The sequence below is a fragment of the Polyergus mexicanus genome, unplaced genomic scaffold, assembly GCF_030449975.1.
Source record: "Polyergus mexicanus isolate NDT 795.1 unplaced genomic scaffold, iyPolMexi1.0 SCAF_1, whole genome shotgun sequence".
Lineage (NCBI taxonomy): Eukaryota > Metazoa > Arthropoda > Insecta > Hymenoptera > Formicidae > Polyergus > Polyergus mexicanus.
This window is the reverse complement of record NW_027223321.1, coordinates 3093584-3119734: the sequence shown is the minus strand read 5'-3', so window position 1 is coordinate 3119734 and position 26151 is coordinate 3093584. Positions and strand designations below refer to the sequence as shown.

Genomic DNA, 26151 nt, shown 5'->3' with positions numbered 1-26151 from the left:
CGCTCAAGCATGATTCTTTGAAATAGATATTTGTTTGACAATGTATTTGACAACCAACGCACGTCAATAGATATTTCTATTGTATAAATCTACGTTTGTTATACAAAACTATTAAAAAATATAGGCCATACCAAACGGTAGAAAATTAATAATAGTAAATTATATATAAAATATAAATTAATAATAAATAATAATAATAATAATATTGTAATTAAAATTTCCCTAAAAAAAGACATATTTTCCATCTAATATTTTAGAGAATATTTTTTTAATAGAAAAAATTAAAATTTATACATTTATCATATTTAAAGATAGTTTATTTTTTTATTACAAAAAATTTTGAATTATAGAAGATGCCATCTTTGTAAATTTTGAATCGCATTTTTTATTATATCTTCAATGATATGAATTATAAATAGCTCAGATTTCAATGAGTCTATCATAAAAAAAAAAAAAATCTATGTAAGTTATAAGAAACGAGCGACTCCAATGCCTGGCGCCAAAGTTCCACTGCCTATTGTATTCGGGCATCGAAATCTCCAACACTAGTTTATTTTGCCACTTGGCTCTCTTCTTTATACAATATAATCGTCAATTAAAATTAAAACGATTCAATTCTTCATTATAAAAGATTTTAAATCTTTTTATAAGGAACTCGTTAAACATACAGCGTCGCTTTAGTTCTAAAAAATCTACGATAATTTTATCAACGTGTATTTAACGTTATTGATTTTTAATTGCAGCATTGTATTATTTAAATATTATATAATACAATACTTTTTAAATTCTTTAATCCTTATATTCGCAGATATTCAATAGAAATTATTCTATCGTACTATTACATATCAGAGACAATTGTTTAATGCCTCTGGATGAGAATATATTGTATGGTACATTCAACTCTGAAACATAGACTAAGATCGTTATTCCATAAAAATCTCAGTCTATATTTTAATCGAATGTATTTAATAAATAATAGAAATGTTAAAATTCCATTTAATATTGTATACTCACCCGAATGTCGTCTCGCGATTAAACGTCAGTCATTATTTAATTAGGGAAATTGTGTGGTTTTTTTTTTTTTTTTAATTGTCGATGAAACAATCAAATTCCATCAATATTTATATAACGAAGGGGAAAATGATATGTATAATTATATACAGAAAAATAATTAGACTATAAGAAGCAACTCTGGCACGCACGTTTTGATTCTACTATATAAGCGAGATGGGAGAAATATTCAATAGATATTTAATTAATTATTTAATTAACGAGGACCAGCATGCAAATCTGCATGAGTAATTAAACAATCAAACGTACAAAATTAAATTTGCATTTGGTTTGACCCAATATCATCATCCTCGGTTGCATAAACTATTGCACACGCAATGATTATATTTGCGAAATTGTTTATTTCGTAGCATGCGGGAGAGCGTAATTTGCATCAGTATTAATATTTACTTTTCGCGAAAATGTCATAAAATGTTTGAAAAATCTATCCACAATTGTTTCCATGCGTTCCTTTTATTAATCTCATCCATTTTACCGCATCCATTTTTCTCGCCAGCATTCTTTGCGCATATTATACACTATTCGGTAATGCATCACCGTGATAAGGTACAATGTTCGCTCATATCGATATCGAAGAGAAAAGAGAGAGAGAGAGGGGGGGGAGGGAGAGAAGGGTGCGGCAAGCGAAGAGCGGGGGTGGAATTGGTTGCGCGTCCGGCGATCGGGAATTTTGTTCTCGACCCGCTCTCGAAACATCGCGAAATATCATCGACGTCTGTGCCCCGCGGGCTTGCCGCGTCATTGGTCGTCGAAAATTAACATGCGAACGACCAGGAAATATCGCACGAATTAAAAAACCGGACGAAATGGGGAGAAAGGAACGGAGCGGACAGATAGAGGGGAACGAGAACAAAAATCGCGGAGGGTGCGTACTTTTTTTTTTTTTTTTTTTTCCACCCCGCTTGATCCTAGAAGCTATTCTGGCGGTTCCGCGTCTCTGTATTTCCGCTCGTTCGTTTCTGTGCGTGAAATCAGGTCGATGATCATCGATGTTTCTACTTAAAACGCGCGAGAATATTTTCGGCCACTTCGAGAATTTGCGGAACTTGTTTCAATTTGTATCTCTTATCGCATTTCATGCATTTGCTCGCATCACAATTATATTGCGACATTCGTTACTTGTTAAATTCTTAAACTAATCCGACTTCTCTGATCCTTCTACGTAATTGTTTATAGAGGAAATGTTTGTAGTATCTAATTAATCGATATGGTTTTTCTAAATAAAATATATCTTGTTCTCCGAGTGCTGACATTATACTTTCTGTTTCAGGTAAGACGATAATCTAATTTAATCACTGTCTGTCTTTATTCGGTGAGTGATTTATATAATTATAATTTTCCTATTGCCCGTACATGTTCTTCAATTTATTATTCGCGTTATCGCGTTGGAAATGCAACGGGAAAATTGTTCTGATATATATGGATGGGACTACGTGCCAATCGATCACTACGGCATCATTTGCCTGTAATCCTTCTAAGCCTGGCGTGTTAACATCATGTCGTATCGCGTTGTACATAACATATACGATTGAACAATTGTCGGTTTAATCCTTTGTGATAAAAGAGAACATTGTTGCAGTCGACGTAAATATCGTATATATTCGAAATATTCTCTCATCGTAGAAAAGCCTGAAAATCCACGCTGTTTTTCCGCGAAAATATTCATTCGCTGCGTCGAATCTGAAATGTATTTATACGTACACACACACAATGATACGTCCCCGTATATACATACAGAGTATATATGTACGTATAGAAACGTATAAAAATTGCAGGAGATTTTGGATAATATTTTATATTTTTTGACATTGGGTGTTTTTGGATAAAATTACCCGTTGTTTTTTTCTTAAATATTTTTTTAACAGTATCGATTTTGCTTTTCTGCATTATAATTCGCGACCCCTACGTGCTTGTCTAACTCATCAAAGTGTAAGATCAACATTTTATCTTGCCGCGGTAGGAATATATAAAGAACAACCAACTGGAAAACGAACGCTCCATTAATAACACGGGCTGGACACTAGGTAGACGCTAGGGTAGCGTTTGACTCTATAACCAGCACGGGAGCTCTTTGACGCTGCTTATCGGCGGTGCCGGTGATTGGGCTTCGGGGCAAGTAATCGGCGATATAAAATGGAAAACGCTGATAATTTAAGCGGCCGGATCGCGCGGATCGGGGAGCGGAGCGAGAGAGACTGGCCCGGAATAATCGAGGGCGTTATTTTATTCGTTGTTGTAGTGCAGCCGATGCACAAAGTTTTCATAAACGTTGCTCGTGGGCACGTTAAACGCGCGCGCGCCTCTCTCCTCTCCTCTCGCATCGCGCGAGCGCGAAAACACTCTTCCGCTTCCTCTCTCGCTCGCAGCATGCGGCAGACAACGGTTAATCAATGGGCTTCAAGCGCAGACTCGCATCCCGGGATCTTTTCTGATGGACAGCGGCAGCAGCAGCAACAACACGCGGGCATTCGCCTCTCTCCCTTCCGGCAGCAAGAGAGAGAGAGGGAGGTTAAAGAGAGAGAGAGAGAGAGAGAGAGAGAGAGAGAGAGAGAGAGAGAGCGAAATAAAGGGAAGGAAAGAGAAGAAAACATCGAGAATTAGGTGGTGGAAGGAGGATTGGACTAGGACGAAAGAGAGTGACGGAGGGAATGCCGCGGGCGCGCAAAACTAGCGAACAATTTAAACTCCCCTTTCAAGTCGTGGCTTTGTTTATGCGAACGAAAATAATTCGTCCGCGTATCTATCTCTCGCTGACGCGGGCGCGAAAATAGCCGGATATACCAGGTAGCCTGAGCATCAACGACATCTTACTCGAACCGATTCGTAGAGAATTAATTGAGCCTTCGGGAGATTGCAAATTTATTTTCAATAATCTTCATGAAACTATAAACTTGAAAATATTGTTGAAAAATTTCTCTTTTTCTTGCGCAAAGAAAATCGCGCTTAATTATTATTATTATTATTTAATCTTTGAGTCTTTGCGAACTTTCTGCGTTAATAACATATCCCGGCGTAAAGTAGATACTAAAATGATACACCGAACGTAACAGCTGTGAAATGACATTATATTGGAGGAATGCAATCGATAAGGAAGTCGGAACGAATGGAGCACTCTCGTCTTAGCGAAGTTAGTCTCGCGAGTCACGCGGTCTCTCGGTCCTCCTGTCAAGTAAAAGAATTACTTTCGAACTTGCAGACCGATAAAACAGGCCCTCTCATTGCGCGATCGTCAACTCGATTTTCGCACGGATCTAAAAACTTTCTACGCTCGTAAATGAGGCACCCGGATGCCCGGTTTTTATGGTCCATTTGCATCCGGCTTTAAAAGTGACGTGAAAAGAGTCTCGGAATTAAGGGCGCGGTGAATCTTCGCGAATATCATCCGACCGTATTATTTTTCAGTCGAAAATATTTTTGGCTTTATTTTCCAAAACCTTGTTTATTCGTTTTTCGACTATAAAAATATCGTGCATTTGATGACGGATGTTTGCGATGTTGAATTTACATTGTATCGCTCTATCGATATGCTATTTTTCTAACAGTTTAGAAAAAAATGTCAAACCAATGTCGAGAGCACATTTCTAGACATATCGAATGGTGGCCCACTAAAACGAGCTCGTCCGCAAAATTGGACTGGAATCCGGGGATGGTAAACGACATTGCGCACACGTAGTGCACTTGTACGAAATGAGGGAGGGAAGAAAAATGCAAGAAAAGGGGCGGGAGAAGGGGCAAAACTCCCGGGGCGAAATTGGATCCCTGAAAGTGGTTCGTGCTAGCCTACCTGATTATCTGATTTCGTTGATGGATTCTTAGACTCCTTCGGCGAGCACCGCACGGTCGTTCTTCTCGCTTTATCAATCCGCGCATCCACCTTCCTGGACAATAACTCTAAGCGTTCCCCAATACTGACCGATCTCACTTTATGGCCGTTTTCAATAAACGATTTCGTACAAGATGAAGATTGCACACATGATAATCTAGACATAATTTGCAAGATACGACAAATCGTATTGAAAGCTCTCCAAAGTATAGAGCAGTGATTTTTAATTAATATTTTGTGCGATTAAAATTAAAAAAAAAATTGTTCTAAAAAATATTCCGAAATATTCATATTATTTACATTAGAAACTATCAAGTGACGTGATAATTAATGATTGCTTAATTGATGTTTTCGAAAATAGATATACAGGGAATATCAGCCACGCAATTCGAAGCGAATTTAACAGTGGAGGGGGAAAGAGGGAGGCGGAGGCGGAGGCGGAGGAGATAAAATAAAATTGAAACAGAAACCACAGAGACAAACCTCAAAACGTACTATCGCGCCGCACTAACTCAGTTTGTGGAAAAAAAAATTCTGATACAAAACCAATTATTTCGCGAAATGCAACTTGCGGTTCATTTAACGCAACATAGATACCTGATATTTTATATAAAACTCTCCATTCGCGGTGTATAGGGGGTTGAATCAGTTGTGGCTGCAATGACCGCACTCGCTACCATCACCGGACCGAATACTGTTCGAAATTTTTTTTCAACAATATTCAAGTTACACAAATAGATACTCTTAGCCCGATAGATTATCGAAAAGTATTACGCATTTTTTTCCTTGGTCGATTCCCTTATATAATTTAAATTTGAAATTTGAAAATATATAAAAGTAATTAAAACACGTTTATTGTTTATTCAACACGTAATATCTTATCATATATAAGAATTTTTTTAAGGAAATAATTTCTTCGATTTTGTCTTCAAAATTAAATTGTCCATCAAATATATGCACGACTATTAAAATGTTAAATCATCTTGTTCGCCTTTAGGACATGTCTTTCAATAGCGCAAATTTAAACTGGAAATACTGCAAATGGATTAGGCGTGTGTGAGTATGTGAATTGAATTTCGTTCAAAATGAGACTATCGCCGCATGTCCTTTTTTATTATTGTTATCACGTGAATGATTGGTTGGCGCGACACTTAAATCGAGTTAAATGTGATTTAACCACAAACCACAATGCTTGAAACCGCGATTACAGGTAAAAATGGACAAAACGCTCTACTGTCAATTAGCAGGCATATTTAATCGTACTACGTATAAACCACGAACGAAACGAATTAGTTAAGATTTTCTCTCTTTTCTGTTAAATTAAGCGTGACTCTTCAACTCTCCTGTTTAAATCTTACTACTTGTTTAAGAAGTAATCTTTAATTTTACTCAAATTGTCTCTCTGTCTCTGTTAAACGTTTCTCATTAGCAAATTGGCTAGCAAAGGTTGGCATGTTTCATTAAAGATGCACCGTTCCAAAAAGTTTTCAAACTAATTTGCCAATTACTTCCTTCCGTAAAAGCTTCTTTCCTTATATTAAATAAAAATTTCAGTAATTGCATTCTTGCATAACGTTCAGGACTTTACGAAGATTTTACATTCCTCGTCGGATTACAGAGAATCGAAGATAGCTAGCTATTCCTAAGTATCGAGATACTTCTTTTAATAGTACATTTCATCGCCAAAAATATTGAATCTTTTTTGTTATTGATTAAATATTAACTTATCTTTTTTTACACAAAATCATTAACGAGTTTATAGCGTTACGGAACAGGATTGGTATATAAGGGCTTAATAGATATATATGATTTATCTCTATTATATACAAGGCGCGAAGATATTAGGCGCGTGTTCATTCCATTGCAGAAGGCGCTTACAACAAATGTTACGAATAACAATGACGTTACACTTTAAAATTATACGCATACACTTACTCATTCATAATCTCAACGACTAATTACCACTACGAACTCAAGCGTGCTCGAGACGAGGGAGGTGTCTCGAGTATGATTATTAGTTATGTTTACCAGTTTTTCTGTACAATGAAGAAAAAAGAAAAAAACAGAAATCGCAGCTCGCGATTCGATTGTGTGCTTGTCGTGCATATATTCGTTTATTGGCGAGAATTTGTCGCGTGACGATCGCTTTTCAGAGCGCTACGAAACACGAGCCGCAACAATATCGCACAACATGCCATTACTAATTGCCGGCAAGCCTTTGCCGTTGTCGTACTTCGCTCGGGCATCACAATCAAAATGTGTACAATCGTATTATCGGCTATTGATTTCGGGCAGCATCAACTTTTGCATCCGCCGATGCCGCACACGCGCAACGATTCCTTTTTACGGTGCAGTCCGAAACAGATAACAATTTATATTGTCGCAAAAATTTGATATTTTGCATAACAATGCAATCTTTATATTTTTAAACGATATTAGAATTAAATAATTTTTGGACACATTTTTCTTTATATATTACACTACGCCGTGAATCGTTGTGTGGATGAAACAATAATATAAGTCATAATAGTGAATTATAATTTTTCGTTAAATATATTAATAGTAGTCGCGGTTTTTAATCGTAGTTTTTGTATTTTATCATATCAGAATAATTGTGTATGAAAATTAGTATATATAAAGAAATATCAAATTTTTATTCGTTTTTAATCATCTAGCTCAACGATTCATACAACAATATTAACAAGTATAATAATATTTTCGGTTAGATGCTTTGTACGTTTTTAATCGGCATAATTTACAGCAATATATTAAAGATATTTTGAAGACATTTGCTTATATTTATAGACATAGTTTAGCGTATAAAAACTCACTTTTGAAAGTACAACGAACATTACGACATCCGTAAAATTAAAGCATAATTAAACTTTGTCGAGATTGATCTATTTTTAGGTTAATAAACATAATTAGCATATAAAAGATCGCTATTGAAAATACAAGGAAAATCGCGACGGTCTATCAAATATATTATATAACGCAGTTAAAGCACGCATCGTCATCTTGACGAGAGTCGCGTTCGATTTTGATGATCGGTCGCAGAGCACATGGTTGATTGATTTTCGCGCAAATGTGTCGATGGCACATGGCTGTCGTACTTCCGTTATAACAATCAACTTCCGAAGCTTCTTATCTACTGACGAGATAGAGAAACGTCGATGACATCCGTCCGTAAAGAGGCCGGTAGAAAGAGGAGAGCTACAATAGTCTCGGACGGGATCTCATCAACGATTAAGAACCGTATCGAGGATCGTAGGGACGCGAATGCGGAAGGGTGAACGCGAGCGGAAGTCCATCTCCGGTTCCTCTCTTATTGACACAGCGGTGCTCGGCATCGACGAGCATCATCCTTTCTCGTTTCCTCGGCGCCGCGTCTTTTCTCACGAACGAAGAGTTTTCGCCGATCACTTTGATATTCATTGGACAAAGATTTATCTCTTTCGATAATCTTCCGATTCAGAGTGGCTCTTCAGAGTGACGTGTTTTCCTCACGGCCGATTATTCGTCGAATGTTCTCGAATGTCTCTGTTCACGTTTCCTGTGAAAGTGTTTTCGCAGTCGTGATAATAGAGTCCGGGCATAAGTCTCACGCTAGTTTGTCGATCGGTATAATGGAATAGTTAAGTGACTATGATTGGTTCGGAGTTGCAAAGAACTGAGAATCTTGAAGTAACACGATCCGCGACGATTTGTTAAAGAATATAAAAGGATATCTTATGTGAATTAAAGACTCCTGGCGCTTTATGCGCTATATCTGTACGGCGATGGAAAGTATTTTCCATCTCGAACGCTGGACGACGACGACGACGACGTTCTCCTTCTTTCTCTCGTTCCTTCTCTTCTTCTCTTCTTGTTTCGAGGCGAGTATCGCGTGCCGCCTGCTCGCCCTCTTCATTTCCTACGCACGAAGATATTCTCCAAAAGCTCCTTCGTGATCAGCCGGTGAGGTCTGGTCGGGCTCTCGGTGGGCGTACCGTAAAGTCGACTGTTGATGGCGTAGAGCTTTGGGCTGAGCTCGCATCTTACGTTGAACCACCAGTCACAGACGAATACCGCTTGGCTGAATTGCGTGCCGTTCGGGCAGAGAAACGTTGCCTGTCGGCCGTCTATGTCGCAATAATGCCACGCCTGGCATCTCGTCTCTACGTCGGCAAAGAAGCCGGGGAAGGACTGATCGTCGCAGTAGAAATTCGTGTAGGGCACCTTCCCCAGCACCGGATAATCCGTGCCTGGTCGACCTGCAATTGCAATGAATATCGTAAGTTTCTTCGCGTCAAAAAAGATTGATATAAATGATTAATCTTCTAAAGATTGTAATAACACATAGGAAGTTGTATCGGTAAACTTTAATTAGTCTCTCTATATATTCTTTTAATATTGTTTTTTTAATCAAAGTAAACTTGACGAATTCAAGTTATGGACAATATTTTAACAGTCTGGATGGAGCGATCTTCGAACATTCGAATGTGTTTCATCATCCCACTTGATACAGTTCGATCGTATATTCGAGGCCCTAAATAATTCACGGTTTATCCCGGCTGTAATTTCAGCGCTCACGGATTCCCTTTGCGTGAAATTCGCAAACGCGTATAAAGCGACGACCGATTTGGACGAATTAACTACTTAAACGAGCGGAGGGGTTAAATGAATCGCGGTGTGCAGCCACGATTCTTTGCCCTTTTTTTCTCTATTTCCATTTCCATCCTTCGTTACTTTCACGATCGCAATTATTTGATTCTCATTAAAAGATTTTAGTTTTTTGCATAGCTTTATTCAGATTATGGTAGATTGATCGTAGGTTGATCGAAAGCTAAGAAATTTATAAATATTATTTCTGAATATAATTTTGTCTAAATAAAATATTGAAAGCGAAGAAAGAAAGGAGAGAAAAATATATATAAAGGAAAATATTTAAAAAAAAATTAAAAGATCTTTTCCAAAGAAATGAGATTTTCTTCTCACAAAAATATGAAACAGTTTTAGATGTCTGATTTATATTTCTATTGCAAAATTGCAGTTGAAAATTTTTATCTGTGACAGTTTAATTCTGCGTATTATTTCTTTTAAAAGAAAATAGAGTTTCGTCAATTTTTTGCGACATGTGCTCGAATATGAGAATGTTTTTGCGTTCGAAACTGATACGTCTTTAATTTAATATCGGCAAGCGTATAAACAAGTAATTCTGGAATCGAGGAGAGATCGGTATCGCGATCAAAAGAGGTGAAAACAAAAGTTGGACAACTTAAAACGGTTCGCGGTTCTCGAGAGGGGATCGTAGGCGCATTAAAGCGACCGTTAAAAGAGCTTCAAGAAAGTGCCTTCGGGATCCTCCAACCCCATCCGCACTTTTCCATCCTCGTCGTCTCTCGTCCCGGTTCGAGGCTCAACGGAAAACGAAATAATTAGACTGACACGGTGCGCGAGCACACCTACGAAACGGGTGAATAGCTCGAGAACGAGAATACGTTCGACAGTGTCGTCGTCGTCGTCGTGGATTCTACCGAAGTTATAATTACGCGGACCCAACCACTGAGAGAGAAAGAGGCGAAGAAAACGGGAGATAGCAAGAGCGAGAGCGAGACAACGAGCGTTTATTCCGTGCAACGGAATCTCTTCCGCTGACAAAACAGGTCGGACAAGCGACGCAAGCTGCGAATTTCGTATGGATGTCGATGCGATATGGTCGAGTTTATACGACCGCGTCTCTCGTGGAAGGTGTGCACGTACCGTATACGTTCCGGGGGTGTTGTTCGCGCGTCCATTTTGCCGCATCGATATTCCTGCAACGCGCTCGAGACGAAGTCTGGCCAATCCGCTGTTTTCAGCTAACTCGAACGAGTCTCCGTCGGGTGATATCGACGCGAAAATTTCTCGACTCGCTAGAAAGCCAAAGTACGGAACAAAGCAAATAATAAGCGCGCTAAGTAATATGCGGATCGCTATACAGGATTCTTACATAATTTTAATTTTGCATATGATGTAGATTTTTATAAATGTTTATAAAAATTAACTCGCAAGTTTAACGGTTTTTAACAGAACTTTATACTTATATTGTATCGCTTGTAACGGATAATCAATTTTAATTAAGAATAGTATTATCTTGTCGAGACATAAATAACCTTTGCATAAAATTGCACGAAATATAATACAATTTAATATAATAAAATTGTATAAAATATGTGCATTTTATTTGTTTTCATATTAAGATTCAGATTTATTTAATATGATAATTTTAAAATGGAGAAAGAGATAGATTTTAATTAAAGCATATGTCTTTCAGAATTTATTCGGTATAATTTCATTATAAATCTACTTTGAGACATCTTATACTATTTCTCTCTACATTCTTCTTACTAGGAACATCTCGTTGTTCCGCCTTCATCGTACGTTCTTACGAACGACAGTATTCTTGCCCGGCAAAACTAAGCTTGTCGCTCGAAGAAATTCGAATAGCTATCCAGCCAGAAACATGAAGAAGTAGATGGGTGATAGCGAAAGAGAAATAGAAAGAGAGAGAGAGAGAGAGATCGGGAGGAAACGGGGATGGAGAAATGGAGTTGTTCGCGATCCGGGGACAAAACAGGATGCTGCATTGACGCAAAATTATTTAGACGGAAATATTTGCGCTCGAAACAAAACCAAGCAATATTCTTGTAATTGCTAAGAAGCTCTTTCGTGCCACTAAAATTGCAGAACTATTACAAAAAGAACTGTTGATAACATAAAAAATATTCATATGGAAAGTTCTGATATCGATATATTTCAAATTGTCATCATCTTGATAATATTGATTATTAAGATAATTATATTGATAGATTGTACGATGAAATATTTCTCAAATTAAAATAATTTGAGAACAAAAAAAGTCGCATAACTTTTCGATGTTTGAAGCAAAGACAATCTACTTATAATTTTATGCAAAATTATTCTGTAGTACTCTTTTACAGTTTGCGGAAATTTAGTATTTAAATGACGATATGAGATTTAAAAAAGATTGACATTTTATACGCTTAGGGCGCGATTCCTCGTGGAGAGCTAACGAAGGAACTCTCTTAATAAGCGTTGACCTCGTTTTCAATTTCCTTCGAAGACCAATCGAAGAAAATGCTGGATCGCCGTCGGTACTATCTCTGTCGAGTACTTTTTAGCATTACTTTAAAGGAAATCGTGCGGGCTCAGCAATTCTGTTCTTGCGAATCTTACGCATTGGCACGTGGCCAAAATCTTTCCACGCGAGACCGGTCTTGTTATCTTTGCCGCCGAGAGAATGGCGTGTTCTCTTCTCTCGCGTGTAATCTTATAAAATCCCACGTCTTTCTCTTTCGCGAGTAAAATACGTATCTTTAAAATCAAGACTCGGGTGCGCTACACGAATCACGAAACTAACCGTTGCCGAAATGCCGCAGGATCCTTGGCGGTTTCCTGTGTCCTCCCGCTTTACTTAACTTGTCCAAAGAACTTTTTACCGAGATCCGCCTTTCGACTGGCTGACCCTGAGTTTTGAAAGCGGGATCACAGGAAATCGTTTTTCTCAGAAACACATATAAATCGCTTAACGTTTCGACAAATATATATCTTTTTGACATCTCGTTTAAATACAAATAATTTATATTTTTAACAAATAGATCACAGATACATATTTTTCGTACATTTTATGCGAAATTAAATTACATTATTTTTATTCGGTACAAGCGATTATTTCGCCTGATGTTTTAGATAAGAGCTCTCTGCTCTTACGTCGTTTGGCAGCGCGATCTCCTTTTACGATTGGAGTTGTAGGAGCGCGCATCGCAAAGTCGATATTCCTTGCGCGACGAATCGCGGAACTTTTCTCAGATGTATTGGGAAACGCAATGAAAAGTTCACGTAGAGACTTGGATCGCGCGCCGGGAAACTTGTGTCTCGAATTACTGAGGCAGAATAAATAAGCAAAACGGGATGTACACGAATCAAAGGATCCTCTCTCTCTCTCTCTCTTCCTCGTCTTTTCCTCTGCTTCTACCTTTCTTTGCTTCTTTCACCGTGTAGGAACTCTTTAACGAGTACCAACGATAATAGATATACCCCTCTTTCTCTCTGTATCTCTGGGCGTTCCTCGTTGACGTTATTATTATCGTCGGCAATTATAAAGACATCGAGCAGGGTTATATCTTCTCTTCCTCCCTCAACTTTCTCTCGATCAACGAGTCACTCGCAAAAGACGAGCGACGCGAGACGATCTTTTTTCCAATATCTGCATAAGAGGGCGTAAAGAGAGACGCTACATAAATTGCAGAATCCAAGAAGGGCTTGTACTCTCGCGATACGAGACGAGAAGGCGTCAAGAAAAGAACGTCGCGCCAACATTGTACAATAAATCCGTCAGAAGGACGCGCGTGAAGCAGATCGGATTGATTGACCCTTTGACGAGATACACAAGACGTGTAATTACCTAACGACTTATTCACGATAACGCGATTATTAATTTGAAATTGCACGACTGAACTCGGCGCCATCGTCGCACAGTGTTATTTTTGTATACATAACGCACACGCGTGGATATAAATATACAACATATATGTATACACTTAAGCATCTTGTATATTTGACAGACGACGATATACGGCGGATAAAATTGCTTTGTAAGAACGCAAGTGTCAGGTGAGAAACGAGAGGCGGGTTTCTCGGTATCTCTCGCCATTTCTGTCGATTAATTCGGAATATATTCGATGCATGCGCGCACGCACATGCGTGCAAATGCACTCGCGCGAGTAGACGCGAATCGCTTTTGGATATCAAGCATTGTCTTATGCAACGCTCCGAGTTGAGCCTGGAGCCTAGCCTAGTCGCATCGTACGTAATGAGGTAGAGAGCTCGAAATGGCTTCGAATCATACCGAGACGATTAAACAGCCCGTTTCCTGTGATTATTCAGCTGTTCGTTCGTTTACACTTTGGACACGTTTGTCCTACGAGCGGGATATTAATCCTTTCAGCATAGCGATGCTGAAGGTGCAGTATGGCATTAATTGCACATTCGAGGATTCTCGTCGTTCCTCTCTAAAGCCCGGGGATAATAACGCATTTTTTTGTGGATTTTTCATATTAATTCCGATATTAAAAGAGAGTTATATATCATTTGACAGATTAATTCTTCGTTTTGGTCAATCAATTTCATAAGTCATAAATCATCGTTTTATCATAAATCGTACGGAACAAGTACGAATCATTATTTAAATCCGCTTTCGATGATTTATAATTCGCGACGAGACAAAATTCTATTTGTGACTTTATATACATCGCATATAGAATATATCCTAATATACAATATATATTAAATATATGTATGTATTTTACTTCTTTAAATGTTTTCTGCATTACACATTTAGACATATAAAATGATAAATAGAATTTGTTGCAAATTATAACGTGTCTAAAATCGACTTTAATCATAAAACGTACAGAACAAATTATTATTTTGTTGTCATTATTTAATTATAAATATAATATTTAATTATAATTATAATATTTTTTTAGTGAATTTGTTTTTGCGAATATTTCCATTCTAGTAAATTACACGTTTCGTAGATGAAGGATGAGACTTCGTCGTCTGTATGATCTGCAATCGCGCGCGAATCTTTCTCTCTCTCTCTCTCTCTCTCTCTCTCTCCCCCTTTCTACATTCCCAGCAGTATATCCGTCTTCTTCTCTTTTACTGTGCCAACCATCGTCATAAAGTCAGCCAGGCGTACAGGATGAGGTTTGCTGCAACTACCCTTCAAACCCGTATTGTTCCCTCCGTCCATCTCGCTCCAATAAACTCAGCTTCCTTCTCCCGCCATCTTTCTCATCGTCTCTCCATTTCCCGTTGTACACCCCTCTGTATCTCTCTTACGCGTTAACTCCTTTTTCCCCGTCATTGTCTGTATGTCATGAAATGCACGTAAAGACGTACCTGGTTAGTTCTACGTAAAGGAAAGAGGAAATGCGGGAAAGGAAGAAAAGGCGAGAAAGAGAAAGCCTAGGAGTGCGAGCGAGACACACGCCGCGAAGACCCTCTTGCCTTCTCTCTTTCTCTCCCGCTTGGTTCGCGCAGCTCGCTTCCGCGGGAACTATACTATGACATCGAGGAGAGCCGCGTTGGTGCAGAGTTCGTCCGGGGTTAGACTGTTTCATTATTCTATCCGAGAATGGCATACAGAGCTCAAATTCGGAGGGTGAGGGGTTTCGCAACCGTACGACCCTTCGGGAGATTGGGAACTGTTAAATCAATGAGATACATTTACGTTACCATATTGATTCAACGTCGCAGCTATTCGCTCTTCTTTCTTTCTCGCTCTTCGTTCGGAGATGATTTTATTCTGCATTCGCGTTTTATCAGAAAGAAAAAGAAAGACGAACGGCATTTATTAAAGAAGTACATAGAAAAATTACTTTTAATGTTTTACGAATTTTTTATTATATATTGGGTATATAGTAAAATGCGTAAAGCTGGAAGAGCAAATAATAATTAATATTAGATCTAAAAGTTATAAAATATAAAAGAAGAATACGCGATATATCCATTACGCGTTTTCGATCTAAATTAAATTTGCTTTTATTCTTATCAAGTTATATGCCCATTATCGTACACGTTTCAAACGCGTTTATTATACATATTTTTTGCACACGGCACGTATATAATTTTTATGTCTTTCTGATAAACATTCCCACCTCATTATTCTCAAGCTCTTTATATAACGTGAAAAATTATTCTTCATTTTATTTCACTATTTTTTTTACTCTTCTATCTTCTCGCGTTTCATCTCGTTATTTTTGTCTCCCGCCTTTGTCATTCTTGTTACACCATTTTCCCCATCGACTTAGCTTCTCGCTCCCTTTGCAACAACTCAGCTGCTTCGGGGCGGCATGATCAGCCCTTGTCGGAAGGGTGTCACGGTAGTTAGCCGACACACCGGAGTTTACGATAGAGCGACGCGACGTCGTAAATTCCTCGTGCATTGTTTGGGAATTTGCAAACGCTAATCGGTCCTCGTCGTGTTGACGAAAGGCGCGTCGACATCGTCGTCGTTGCCGTCGACGATGTTATCGTTGCTATCGTTCTTCTCTTCAACATTGACGTCGACGAAGGTCTCGTCCATCGTCGATGGATATTCGTGGAATTTCACGCCGTCGGCCTGGCAAAATTTCTCAAATTCACGGCTGATGTCGCGCTGCACATTTATCGGATCGCTCGAGGAAAATGACTGCGCCGATAATCTATCCCTGATTCATATTGAAATATCGGAGGAATATTATTAGATTATTTCTCTCGCGCGCGTACAGAGTATTAAAAATAATCGGGCATTTTAAAAGCTTTTCATAATACCCAACTACGTTCCATCTGATGTCCGATGATTTTCGAAACTCTCATATTTTATTTCTATATTGTACAATGCGACACGGATTTATTTATAACCGATACGTATTTATGTATACATTTATCATCGCTGACGATTATCGCACGTCGATTATAGAACATTTAGGGATTTAAACGCGCAACCCTCGCACGTTACAGCGAAGGCGCGATCGATTTAATCGCGCGGCGGAATACGTTTAACGCGTTATCAAATAATCAGATCTCGTAGAACAATGGTCGGCAGATTAATCGCGTATGTGCATATTATTCGCGTTTCGACGACGGGCGCAAATCCTCGCGGCGGAGCCGAAAGTAAATACTAAAATTCTCTATTTTAAAGTTTTACAAATATCCTATACTCCGATTCGTACTTATGATTTAATTTATATTTAATTTAACGTATGAATTTCATGCGCACCCCCCCGTGTGTTGTTATATACGAATATGCTTATAAATCAGTTGGGTCGACATCTTTTATCGCGTGTAACGTGCACACGATGTGGAGTTGTTGCCCTGCCGGCGTAGCCTCTCTACCTTCCGGTGGCGCGATGTGTAAACTCCATTATAGGAATTTTCCCTCAGAAGGCTACAAATATTTTACGATCGATCGGCTAAAGGGAGAGACGGGTAAGCCGCGCTCCGCGACGTCGCCCTCCGTAGGGCGACCGAGGAAAATCGAAGAGAATACCGCTCGCTTGCCTGCATTACGATAGGTCAGCGTTGAAATTGCAAGTCTTCAAAGAACCACCCATTAGCTGGCACAAAGTGACATAAATCGCGCTTAAACGCGATACGACCGCGCGTTTAACGGGCAACTAGATTATCGCGCTAACTTGAGAATAAGCCTCCCTCGCTTAAAAATATTCCACTTAATCTTAAGCTGACGTCTCCTGTCGTGAACGCGCGCCTGCTCTTTACGATTCACGATAAGCTCTGTTATTTTTTTTTATTTTTCGAACGAATGCACCGCATGCATCTCTCGCCTGCACGATATCGCTCTTTGCGCATTCGCTTATTTTTTATTTATTTATTTTTTAATTATAGAAAAAAAATTGTTAACTTGCATCGAATGCATTAATTTTTTTTTTTTTTTTTATAATTTTTAAATTCTCTTTAAGATAGAGAAGCGTACCGGAAGAAGCCTGCGTCACACTGATGAAGTCGAGATTAATAGCGTTTCTCGTTCAATTACTCTGACGTGAATTTACGATGCCGCTAATGCTGTTACCTTAAAATAATGATTTTTAAAGACGAAAGCGACCTTCGCTTCACGATGAAAACTCGCGGACAGACAATAGAACGGTGCAATACGCGCATATCGCGACGTATAAATTTTGAGAACTACAATCGGAAAGCATATTCTATTATTTATTTAAGATCATTGAAAACACAAAGAAAGAATTAATTTTATTTACATATTCCAAATTAATTTTGCATGCAAAAATCTCAAATTACGAAACGAAACATTTTCTCACGAATAATTATTACGTCATCGCATAGTTTAATCAAAACAAACATACACAATAGTTGATAATTTCATAGAACAACCTTGAGGCTTTGAGCGATCTTTTAAAGCGCTTATCGATAAACTCGATATTAGTTTAATTAAAGCAGAGTTAATCCGTTAAAGTCCATAATTCTCTGTTGACGAAACTATATTGTCCTGATCAAATGACAAATGCTCTAATTCGTGCCGCGCGTGTCTGCCATATTAATAATAATCTTTTTCAGTTTTATTTTTATAATATATAAAAATGTACGGGGTTGCCGCGTATAAGTGCAGCTACTAATTACGCGATTAAAGTTACCAGCGAGCTTTAATGGGTTGATCGGCGAAGGCAGACAAGCGAGAGATTAAAAATGCCGATATCGGAAAGTTCATATCGATCGGCGTAGAGCAAAGCGTAGAGAAACTTTCGAGATCGAGCGAGAGAAACTTTCGGGTGAGACGTTAGAGAGAAACGCGTTAGAGAAATTGACAGAGCCCGGTTAACCAACGGTAGGAGAAAGAGGGGGGATGGAAAGAGGGACGGGGGAGGGAGATGCCGCGCGGGGCCCTTGTTGTTTCGTCCGTGGATAGAAAGCTGCGGAATATCAGCGAAATTGCCGCTGGAACCGCTCCTTGGCGGTGATGCGCGCGTATTCGACGAGTTTCTCGGTTTGAACGCGTTTTATGCGACTGCGAGTATCACCGGGGCTGAGAAGGAGTGGAGGAGGAGGGGGGGGGGGTATAAGAAGCGGATATAGAAGATAAGTTATTGCTCGTCGAGATATGCGCGCGGCTACGTATTTCCTTATATATATTTCCGCTCGCGCGCTTGGCATCTTCCTTCTCATTCCACCGTCCTATTGTCGGCGAGATTACCCGTTGAAGGGTGTTCATAAACGCCGGCGGTGGTATTGCGTCGTTCGTCTAGATTTAAATCCCATTCATTTGCGGCCGGCAAATCTTATATTGTATAATCGCAGCCGGCAAAGCGTATCGCGCCCCGATCTAACGTTTCATTCGCACGAACGGCATATATCCTCGGGCAGGCTACTTTCAGGGAACATCTATACGATATGTCCCGAAATTATCGACACTTTAAGAAATCATGAAGTTTCTCGATCGTTTCGATGCCGATTATTTTTATCAACAAAATAAGGCGTCATTTTTTTTCAACTCTAACTTTTAAATATAAATACCTTTTTCTTTAAATAATCTTTATATTAAAATTTTGTTAAAGTTAATAGTTGCTAATTGAAAGAACTGCTGATGCCTTGATATTTTTATTTAGGAAATAGTGAACATGAAATTCTAGTCGGAAGAAATCTGTTTTTTAAAGCATTACTTATGCACCCTGTGGAAATTCCTATACATCTTATCAAGCTTATATAATATAGGTGTATGTCAGTTTGTGTCTGCAAAAAACAGATTAATAAAAATCTTTCTTCAGTCGCGATACAAAACATTTTGCATAAAACTCTGCTTCAAGATGATGATTGCACGAATGAATATTAGATTCTTCAACCGTTATGCGCGATTGCGTATTTCTCACGGATTGGGCGGCATTTTCCGTCCTTATGGATAAAACAGACCGGTTGCAGACGGTATTTTAAAGAAAAGGGTCAATTCCACGCGTAACTCCCGCGTTCCTCGCATTTCTCGCAGTCTGGCACCGTCGAGCGTGAAATATTTCCTGCTCGAGAATACGGAAGATACGCGTTCGACGAAAGACGCATCTAACGCAATCGACTTGTCTCCTCTCTCTCTCTCTCTCTCTCTCTTTCCCTCCCATATTTCATCATATCTTGTGCTTTCTCCATTTCCTTATTATTCCCTAGCAAGTTTCTCGCGAGTTTAACAGTGGATCCTCAGTTTCCGTGTATAAGTTGCTTTCAGTTTTATTTATCTCTCGAGTACAACACTATTGTTTGATTTTTTTACGCGACACGTCCATTCGATGTCAAAAGAGCGACGCTCGGCGAGGGGTAGGGGAAGGTGAGAGAGAATGGGAAAAAGAGGGTAGATAAAAAGAAGGAGACGGGCAGGAATGGATTGCAGAGACTGTATATACATAGGGAGATAAAACGGAGGTGTGATGCCGTGATCGGAATCGGTCGGTAGTCGACAAGCGGCTCACAAAGGGACAACTTTGCGCGCGAGAGATGATCTTGCTTATACGTACCGGGTATCGATTTACCGAGATCGAGATACTCGCGCACAGACGGGCTCAGGAATCCGGGCGGCACGGCCGGCGCTTCGTTCGTCGGATTGTTTCTCTCGTCCACCGGATCATCGTAGTAATAATCGTCTTCGTCGGGATCGAGTGGCTTCGCTCGCTTCGACACTTTGTCGCCCCGTCCGTCACGTGTACCATCTGTAAAAGAAACATTCAGCTATAATATGCATCCAACGATCGACAAGCGTGAAAAATTGAAAAAAAAAAAAAAAAAAACCTAAAAACCGCCAATTAAATATTACATTTATTAAAGTTCGAAATGTGCTAAAAATTTTTTTTTTATATATATTTTATTTACGATTAAATTTATAAAATTTCAAAATCTTTCGAATTAATTTCTCTTATGATTAAAAGAGATTTGTAACAGCGTCTATATACTCGATATTTAAATATTTAATGAACTCGTTTGTTCATTTTCAAGTCGACATCAAATTATAATTTTAAAAGTGAAAAATTATACAATTTTTTTCCTCGCTAACTAAATTTATTTTTTCGTATTTTACTCGAGTCTGCCAATATAGATTGGTAAAATATACGAAAAGCTTTTTTATTATTCATGCATTAATAAATGCACATGTATAACTCTCATCTGCATATGTCCTAGCATACTTCCAGCGAGAATAGACTTTATCACAATATATCAAGATTTGCAGTTATTTATTAACCAAATGAGAAAAGAGACTTCATTATATTTCATTAATCTACTATTGAACGTGAATGGTGGTTTACGTTATGGGAGAGAAAACTAATTTATTTTAACATATAATTTTTCGCTTTTGACGTCATAATTTGATTCGATGTCAATGAGGCCGATCAGGAGCCTTAGACATTCTAATTCATAAAAGTCCGAGTGAAATTTGTTGCGCCACGGGACTAATGGTTGCGTTATCCTTCTAATTGCATTGTCCACCCGTCTTTCTTCCCATACTAATTCGCATGATTGAAGTTCTACTATATATTTCTACTGTTATTTCCTTCCTGACGAGTCTCGTATGTATGCGAGAAGAGAAAGAGCGGATCGGAAAGGAGAGAAGGAAGCGCCGCGTCTGCAGCCTCCGGGGGCTTGGTCATTTGAGCAATCTGAAATTTAAATCATTTGAAAATGCGGCCGACCGTCACGAGGTGCCTCCCGGAGGTAAACAAATTTTTACAGTCTCTTTAATTCATGCGGAGGAACGTTTAATCGATATTGTCCACGCCGACCGCTTGTTTTTCCTCCGGGAGGAAAAAACATGGCTGCGTAATACCACCGCCGGTACCGCACAGATTCATACGGTGTGGTATTTGCGTTCCAGATGTATTTCGTTCGATTCGCAAGATTCCTTCCTCCCGCTGAATATTAATACATCGTCGGCGGGGATTTTCGCGAAACCTCTCCTCCGCGCTCTCGAAACATTTGCGCTTTATACATGCCGCGGTGGGTCTTTACCAGGCATGTCAAACATGCGGTAATACGTTCCCGATAATACGTTCGAATGCACGATCGGATCGATGTCAAGAAATAGGGTGGGGGGGGGGGGAGGGCGATAACGGATTCAACGAGAACGTCGTTGCGCCTGAAATTAATTAGCGCCAGACTCCCGAGGCGTGTTAATTTCATTTACCGAGTACGTAGCGGAGTCGCATGGACCGTTTATACGAATATATCGTAAATAACGCAGTAGATATCGGTCCACAGTGAACGGGATGGTGGCCGCGAAACTTGGTCGGCCCTCTTCCTACGTAGGTATGTATCTCGCAAAACTTTGCGCCGTCCTTTGTGGCGTGAATGGAGCAAGTTTTGTCTCGGTCGGGGACTGGGTCAAGCCTGGAAAATCTCGAGTCTCTCTCTCTCTCTCTCTTTAGAATAAAAGTAGCTGCTGCTAATACGAAAAGTTGCCGAGGAAACCCCGACGAGGATCGTACGCTTCTGTAAAAGTAATTTTAAAAAATACTTACGACTGTAGAAATTAAAACTAAATATCAATTTTTAAAAACGCGAGATAAAATCCTCGTGTTCAGTTGGCAATTGAATAATGAAATTTTATCCTCTACCTACAACAATATCGTATATTTATTTATATGTACGAAACGATTAATGAATCTTTCATCGCCGTTGTATAAAACAAGAGCAAATTCACGATCAGCGCGATAAATTCGATAATCGCGTTATGAATCCTTAGTGGGACGTATAATACGCGCGTTACTCCGGTTTTACGAAAAGCTGCGCGGAAGCTTTGCGCGTTCGTTCTATTCGATGCCGGTTGTCGCATCCGTGCCGCGGAAGCTAATTAATGGCTCATCGACGGGGGGGGGGCAAACTTTATGCGTCAAAACGCCGCCGCGGATTAATTCGCGCGCGGTAACAATACATCCGCACGCGCGGGATTTGCAATCGGACAGACACATTGACGCGATATGTTCGCTATTTTTTTTTTTTTTTTTTTGTCTTCCCTCGTGCGCGAATCCGCGTCGCGATCGATCGCGCGTAAAACGCGATTTTAATGTTACGCGCGACCCGAAAACTGTAAATACTATTAAATATCGCGAAATATTTCCGCTCATGCAAACATTGTTCGACACGTTACGTTCAACGCTTTAATAAAATACACTCCCATCTTTTTCGGAACGCGTCTATAACGGCAGGGGAATAATCGTTATGGTTGTGAAAATTTACGCGTCATTTCTTATCGTATTATTCATTGTTTGGATATCGTTGTAAAATACGCAGTCTCCACATAATCCTATAAATACACGAGTGATGTAATAACGTTAATTGATATTTCATTTCGTTCGATAATTTGTACTTTACGAGATATCGGCATCGAGAATATTTCACTTTTCAAGTACATTATCGTTACTTCTTCAGCTTGTTTTACAATTGCGCGTCCGTAACTTCATCCAGCTATTTACATTGTTATATCGCTCGCAAAAGGGGGATCGAGTTCCGGAGTATAATAAATATTGTCTATCCATCCGTCCGCCTCCGTTTTCCATTAAATGAGCAGAAAGCGGCAAGAAGGAAAAAGAGTCGGGCGCGACGTAACTATTTTCTGCGTTTCGTGACGTGCAAATATCCCAGGGAAACGGGCGCTTTAATATCGCGCTGCCGTATGAAAATTTGCCAACGGGCGAAAGTAAGTACGGAGAGGGAAAGAGAGAGAGGGAGAGAGAGAAACGGGAAAACACGGAGGGACACGCAGGGAGTGTAAGGGGCAAAAAAGAAGGGTGGGAGGGTACAACAGAGGAGAAAGAACGAAGAAAATATGATCGTCTTCTTCCGCGAGAACGTCTTCTCTCTCCGAACGTATATTGGAAATGCGCCTGTCGCGTATTGTTCGCGCGAACGAGGAAGAAAAAAGGAATGCCTTCGAACCACGACTACAAACCGATATCTCGCTAATTCGTATTTATCCGCGCGTGACGCCGATTTATGCACGCGCGTGCATCGAAACGTGCGGTGGGACTCCGAACACAGGCGCAGGGGTCAAGCGAATGCAGCGGAATGCATTATCCGAGCAACGTATTTCCTTGCACGAGCTTCAAAGGACGCTAAATATGTATGACGGGACGAATAATGTGATCTCGTCGGGCGTTATTAACGATTCGTTACTGTAAAGCCCGTTGTCGATTTTTATTTAACAATTCTGACAAATCTCACGCGGTATTACACGAAAATCAGAGTCTTAAGGAGATGCTGATAAAAAAAATTACAATTTTCTTGAGATACACTTATCTCTCTCTCTCTCTCTCTCTCTCTCTCTCTCTGTGATGTGCGCTTTCGATATCGGATGAGCGTTAGTATAAACATTCGCGTGATAAACATACTATGATGATATATACACGCGCGCGATATCAAATAACACTTGTTATTGTATATTAAATGCCACGGATAAACAAATGTAATTATACGGCCGGTCTGATCTAACGCCGAATAATTATCAAATGCTCGATGCACACCGGCGGCCTAAAAGTAGGTATCAAGCGTACTCGATCCGGAACTAAATTATCGCGCAGGGGTGTTGTGTAATAACGCATGCATGGACGAACGCGAATCGATTTCAATCGGTCTGCCCCGAGGAGCATCGGCGGCGATTGCGAATTCGAAAAAAGTTTCCATTTCCGAAAGACAAATCGGAATATGATGCTAATCTTTCGCCGAAGGCTAGCTTTTTTCGCGTGTCATAATGAACTATCGATCGTCCGTGTTTCTCTATTAATTGGCTTATTTTTGGTAGCCTAATTATTGCCTTGTCGTTCTTTCGCGCTAACGATAAGAAGAGATGCTGCGATTGATATAATTTAAAAACGAAACCCACACTATAGAAGAATGACTGTTGTGGAAATTCCGAAATCTGTGTTTACTTTCTGCGATTTTGAAAAGTCATAGAAATGTTGGAAAATCGCTGAAATTGTCATTACGATTATTATAATTGAAACAAAGAGAATTGATTTACGATATTTCTATAATTATAATTTAAATTTCAGTTAGCTAAAGGAAAAGAGTTTGCTATATGAGATATGTGAGAAATTTTACACTATCTACATAACGATCTTTCGGTTACGCAATCTTGTTTCAATAAATACCGTAGTATCCTTGTATATCAACGTAGATCGAAAGAAGATATATATTGATCGTCTTAGGAGCTCTCGCATACGCGATAAAAGTCATTTCAATAGCTGGTTATTCCTCGATTTTTGCGAATTCTGATCGGCGGAATATAAACGTAATCGATATAAAGAAGACTTTATAATTCAATATTATAATGTATTTATTTATATTTATATAATGTCATAATAAATTAAACATGATTTGTAATTATAAAACGCAATTGGCGAATCTGTTTCACATTTCAACCTCGTATTATCTATCGATGTGTACTTATCAATTAGCAATATTTGTAGATAAATCAAAGCAGAATTTATTTACTATTCATTACGTTACAGTCGTATAGATAAAAAATCCGGAAAGTATCGTAATCGCAAAATACACAGTCGCTATTTCCGACCGCGAAAGGGGTTTGAAACCACAAGCGCGATAAATCGCGAGGATAAATCGTGGTAAATATGATACCGCAAAACGGTAAACGGTAAACGGCGGTAACCTGCCAAGGAAATACGAGGAGGAGAAGGATGCCGAGGATAGAAGAAGGGAAGAGAGTATAAGGTGCTCGTTTAACCGATAGTCGTGTTATCGACGCGTGTCCCTCCTTCCTCTCTACGGCTCTCTTTAAATATCTTCAAAGTATACCGATGCTAGAGAACTCGATCCCAATCTCCTAGAAGAAAAAGAGAAGGAAGCCATGAAATCTCGTATATATTAACTTGATCTGACCGAGAGATGATTTCACGTATATCGCGTTTTCGGGCCGCGACTTTGCCGCCGACTCTGCTAAAGGACGTCATCCCGGAAACGAGACACCGTAGAAGGTGGAGCTGTTTCTCCGGTATATACGCGAAGAAATTCACGAAGCGATCGGGGAGAGGAGAGAAGAAGCCGGGAGAGCATTTCTTCATCCTCCCTTTTTATCTTTCTCCTTTTCTCTCCCTAGCGATGCACGGCCGGGCGATAAAGAGAGAAAATAGAACGAATACGGGTACGGTGTTTACGACGACGAGGAAGAAGAACCTTTTCGCCATGGTCGTTTAGAAGGAGGGCCTTTTAACGGCGCAAAGAACGATCCGCGGCCGCCTTTGTGCTTCCTCGCCTCGTCCACCAGCCATCGGGCCATTTAATTGTGCGCATCCTGCGCCCCTACGATATCGCGCCCCCCCCCCCCCCCGACTCATCCCCTACCCATCCTCGACTCGCCATCGCCTCCCTTCTTTGACCGCCCGTTGCGTTTGCCGCGCCTCTATCATTCCGTCGCGTATATATTTGGCCCTTGCAAGTATCATACTTCTTCGAGTAATTTGCTACCCTTTCGAAACGTTCTCATAGAGATATCGTTATTCGGTCATTACAAATATCAATCATCATGAAGATGATTCTTGTATATAATTATCAATATGTTATTTGTTCATTATATATATTTTTGACGAATTTCATAAAATTATTATTTCGTTTGAACGTAAGATGTTCTCTCACTGCTGTCCTATCTTAATCTCGTCTTTCTTCTCTTCCATTACGGCTCGCGTCGCTCTTTACGCGCCGCTCCTCGTTGT

At 39.6% G+C, this 26151-nt stretch overlaps 2 protein-coding genes across 8 annotated transcripts in view; one reads left to right on the top strand and one right to left on the bottom strand.

Moving 5' to 3' along the window:
* Positions 1-26151, top strand: part of Qin (qin) — a 135405-nt gene that overhangs the window by 67773 nt on the left and 41481 nt on the right. Inside the window, exon 1 of one of the 4 annotated variants that reach the window (XM_070292919.1) lies at positions 2342-2383. The exons of the other annotated variants lie outside the window; for them this stretch is intronic. The gene's annotated coding sequence lies outside the window, so the exon portion shown is untranslated. Of the gene's footprint in view, positions 1-2341; positions 2384-26151 lie in introns of those variants that run through there. 4 annotated transcript variants of the gene reach the window in all.
* The window catches only part of LOC138931869 (uncharacterized), a 49894-nt gene continuing 31379 nt past the window's right edge, over positions 7637-26151 (bottom strand). For 3 of the 4 annotated variants that reach the window (XM_070293084.1, XM_070293104.1, XM_070293074.1), the window contains exons 2-3: positions 19954-20145; positions 7637-9147 (exon numbers count right to left, since the gene is read on the bottom strand). In XM_070293084.1, the coding sequence (XP_070149185.1) occupies positions 8801-9147; positions 19954-20145 (539 nt within the window). In that variant the 3' untranslated portion in view covers positions 7637-8800. Of the gene's footprint in view, positions 9148-19953; positions 20146-21611; positions 21829-26151 lie in introns of those variants that run through there. The other variant, XM_070293093.1, reaches the window with a different exon arrangement.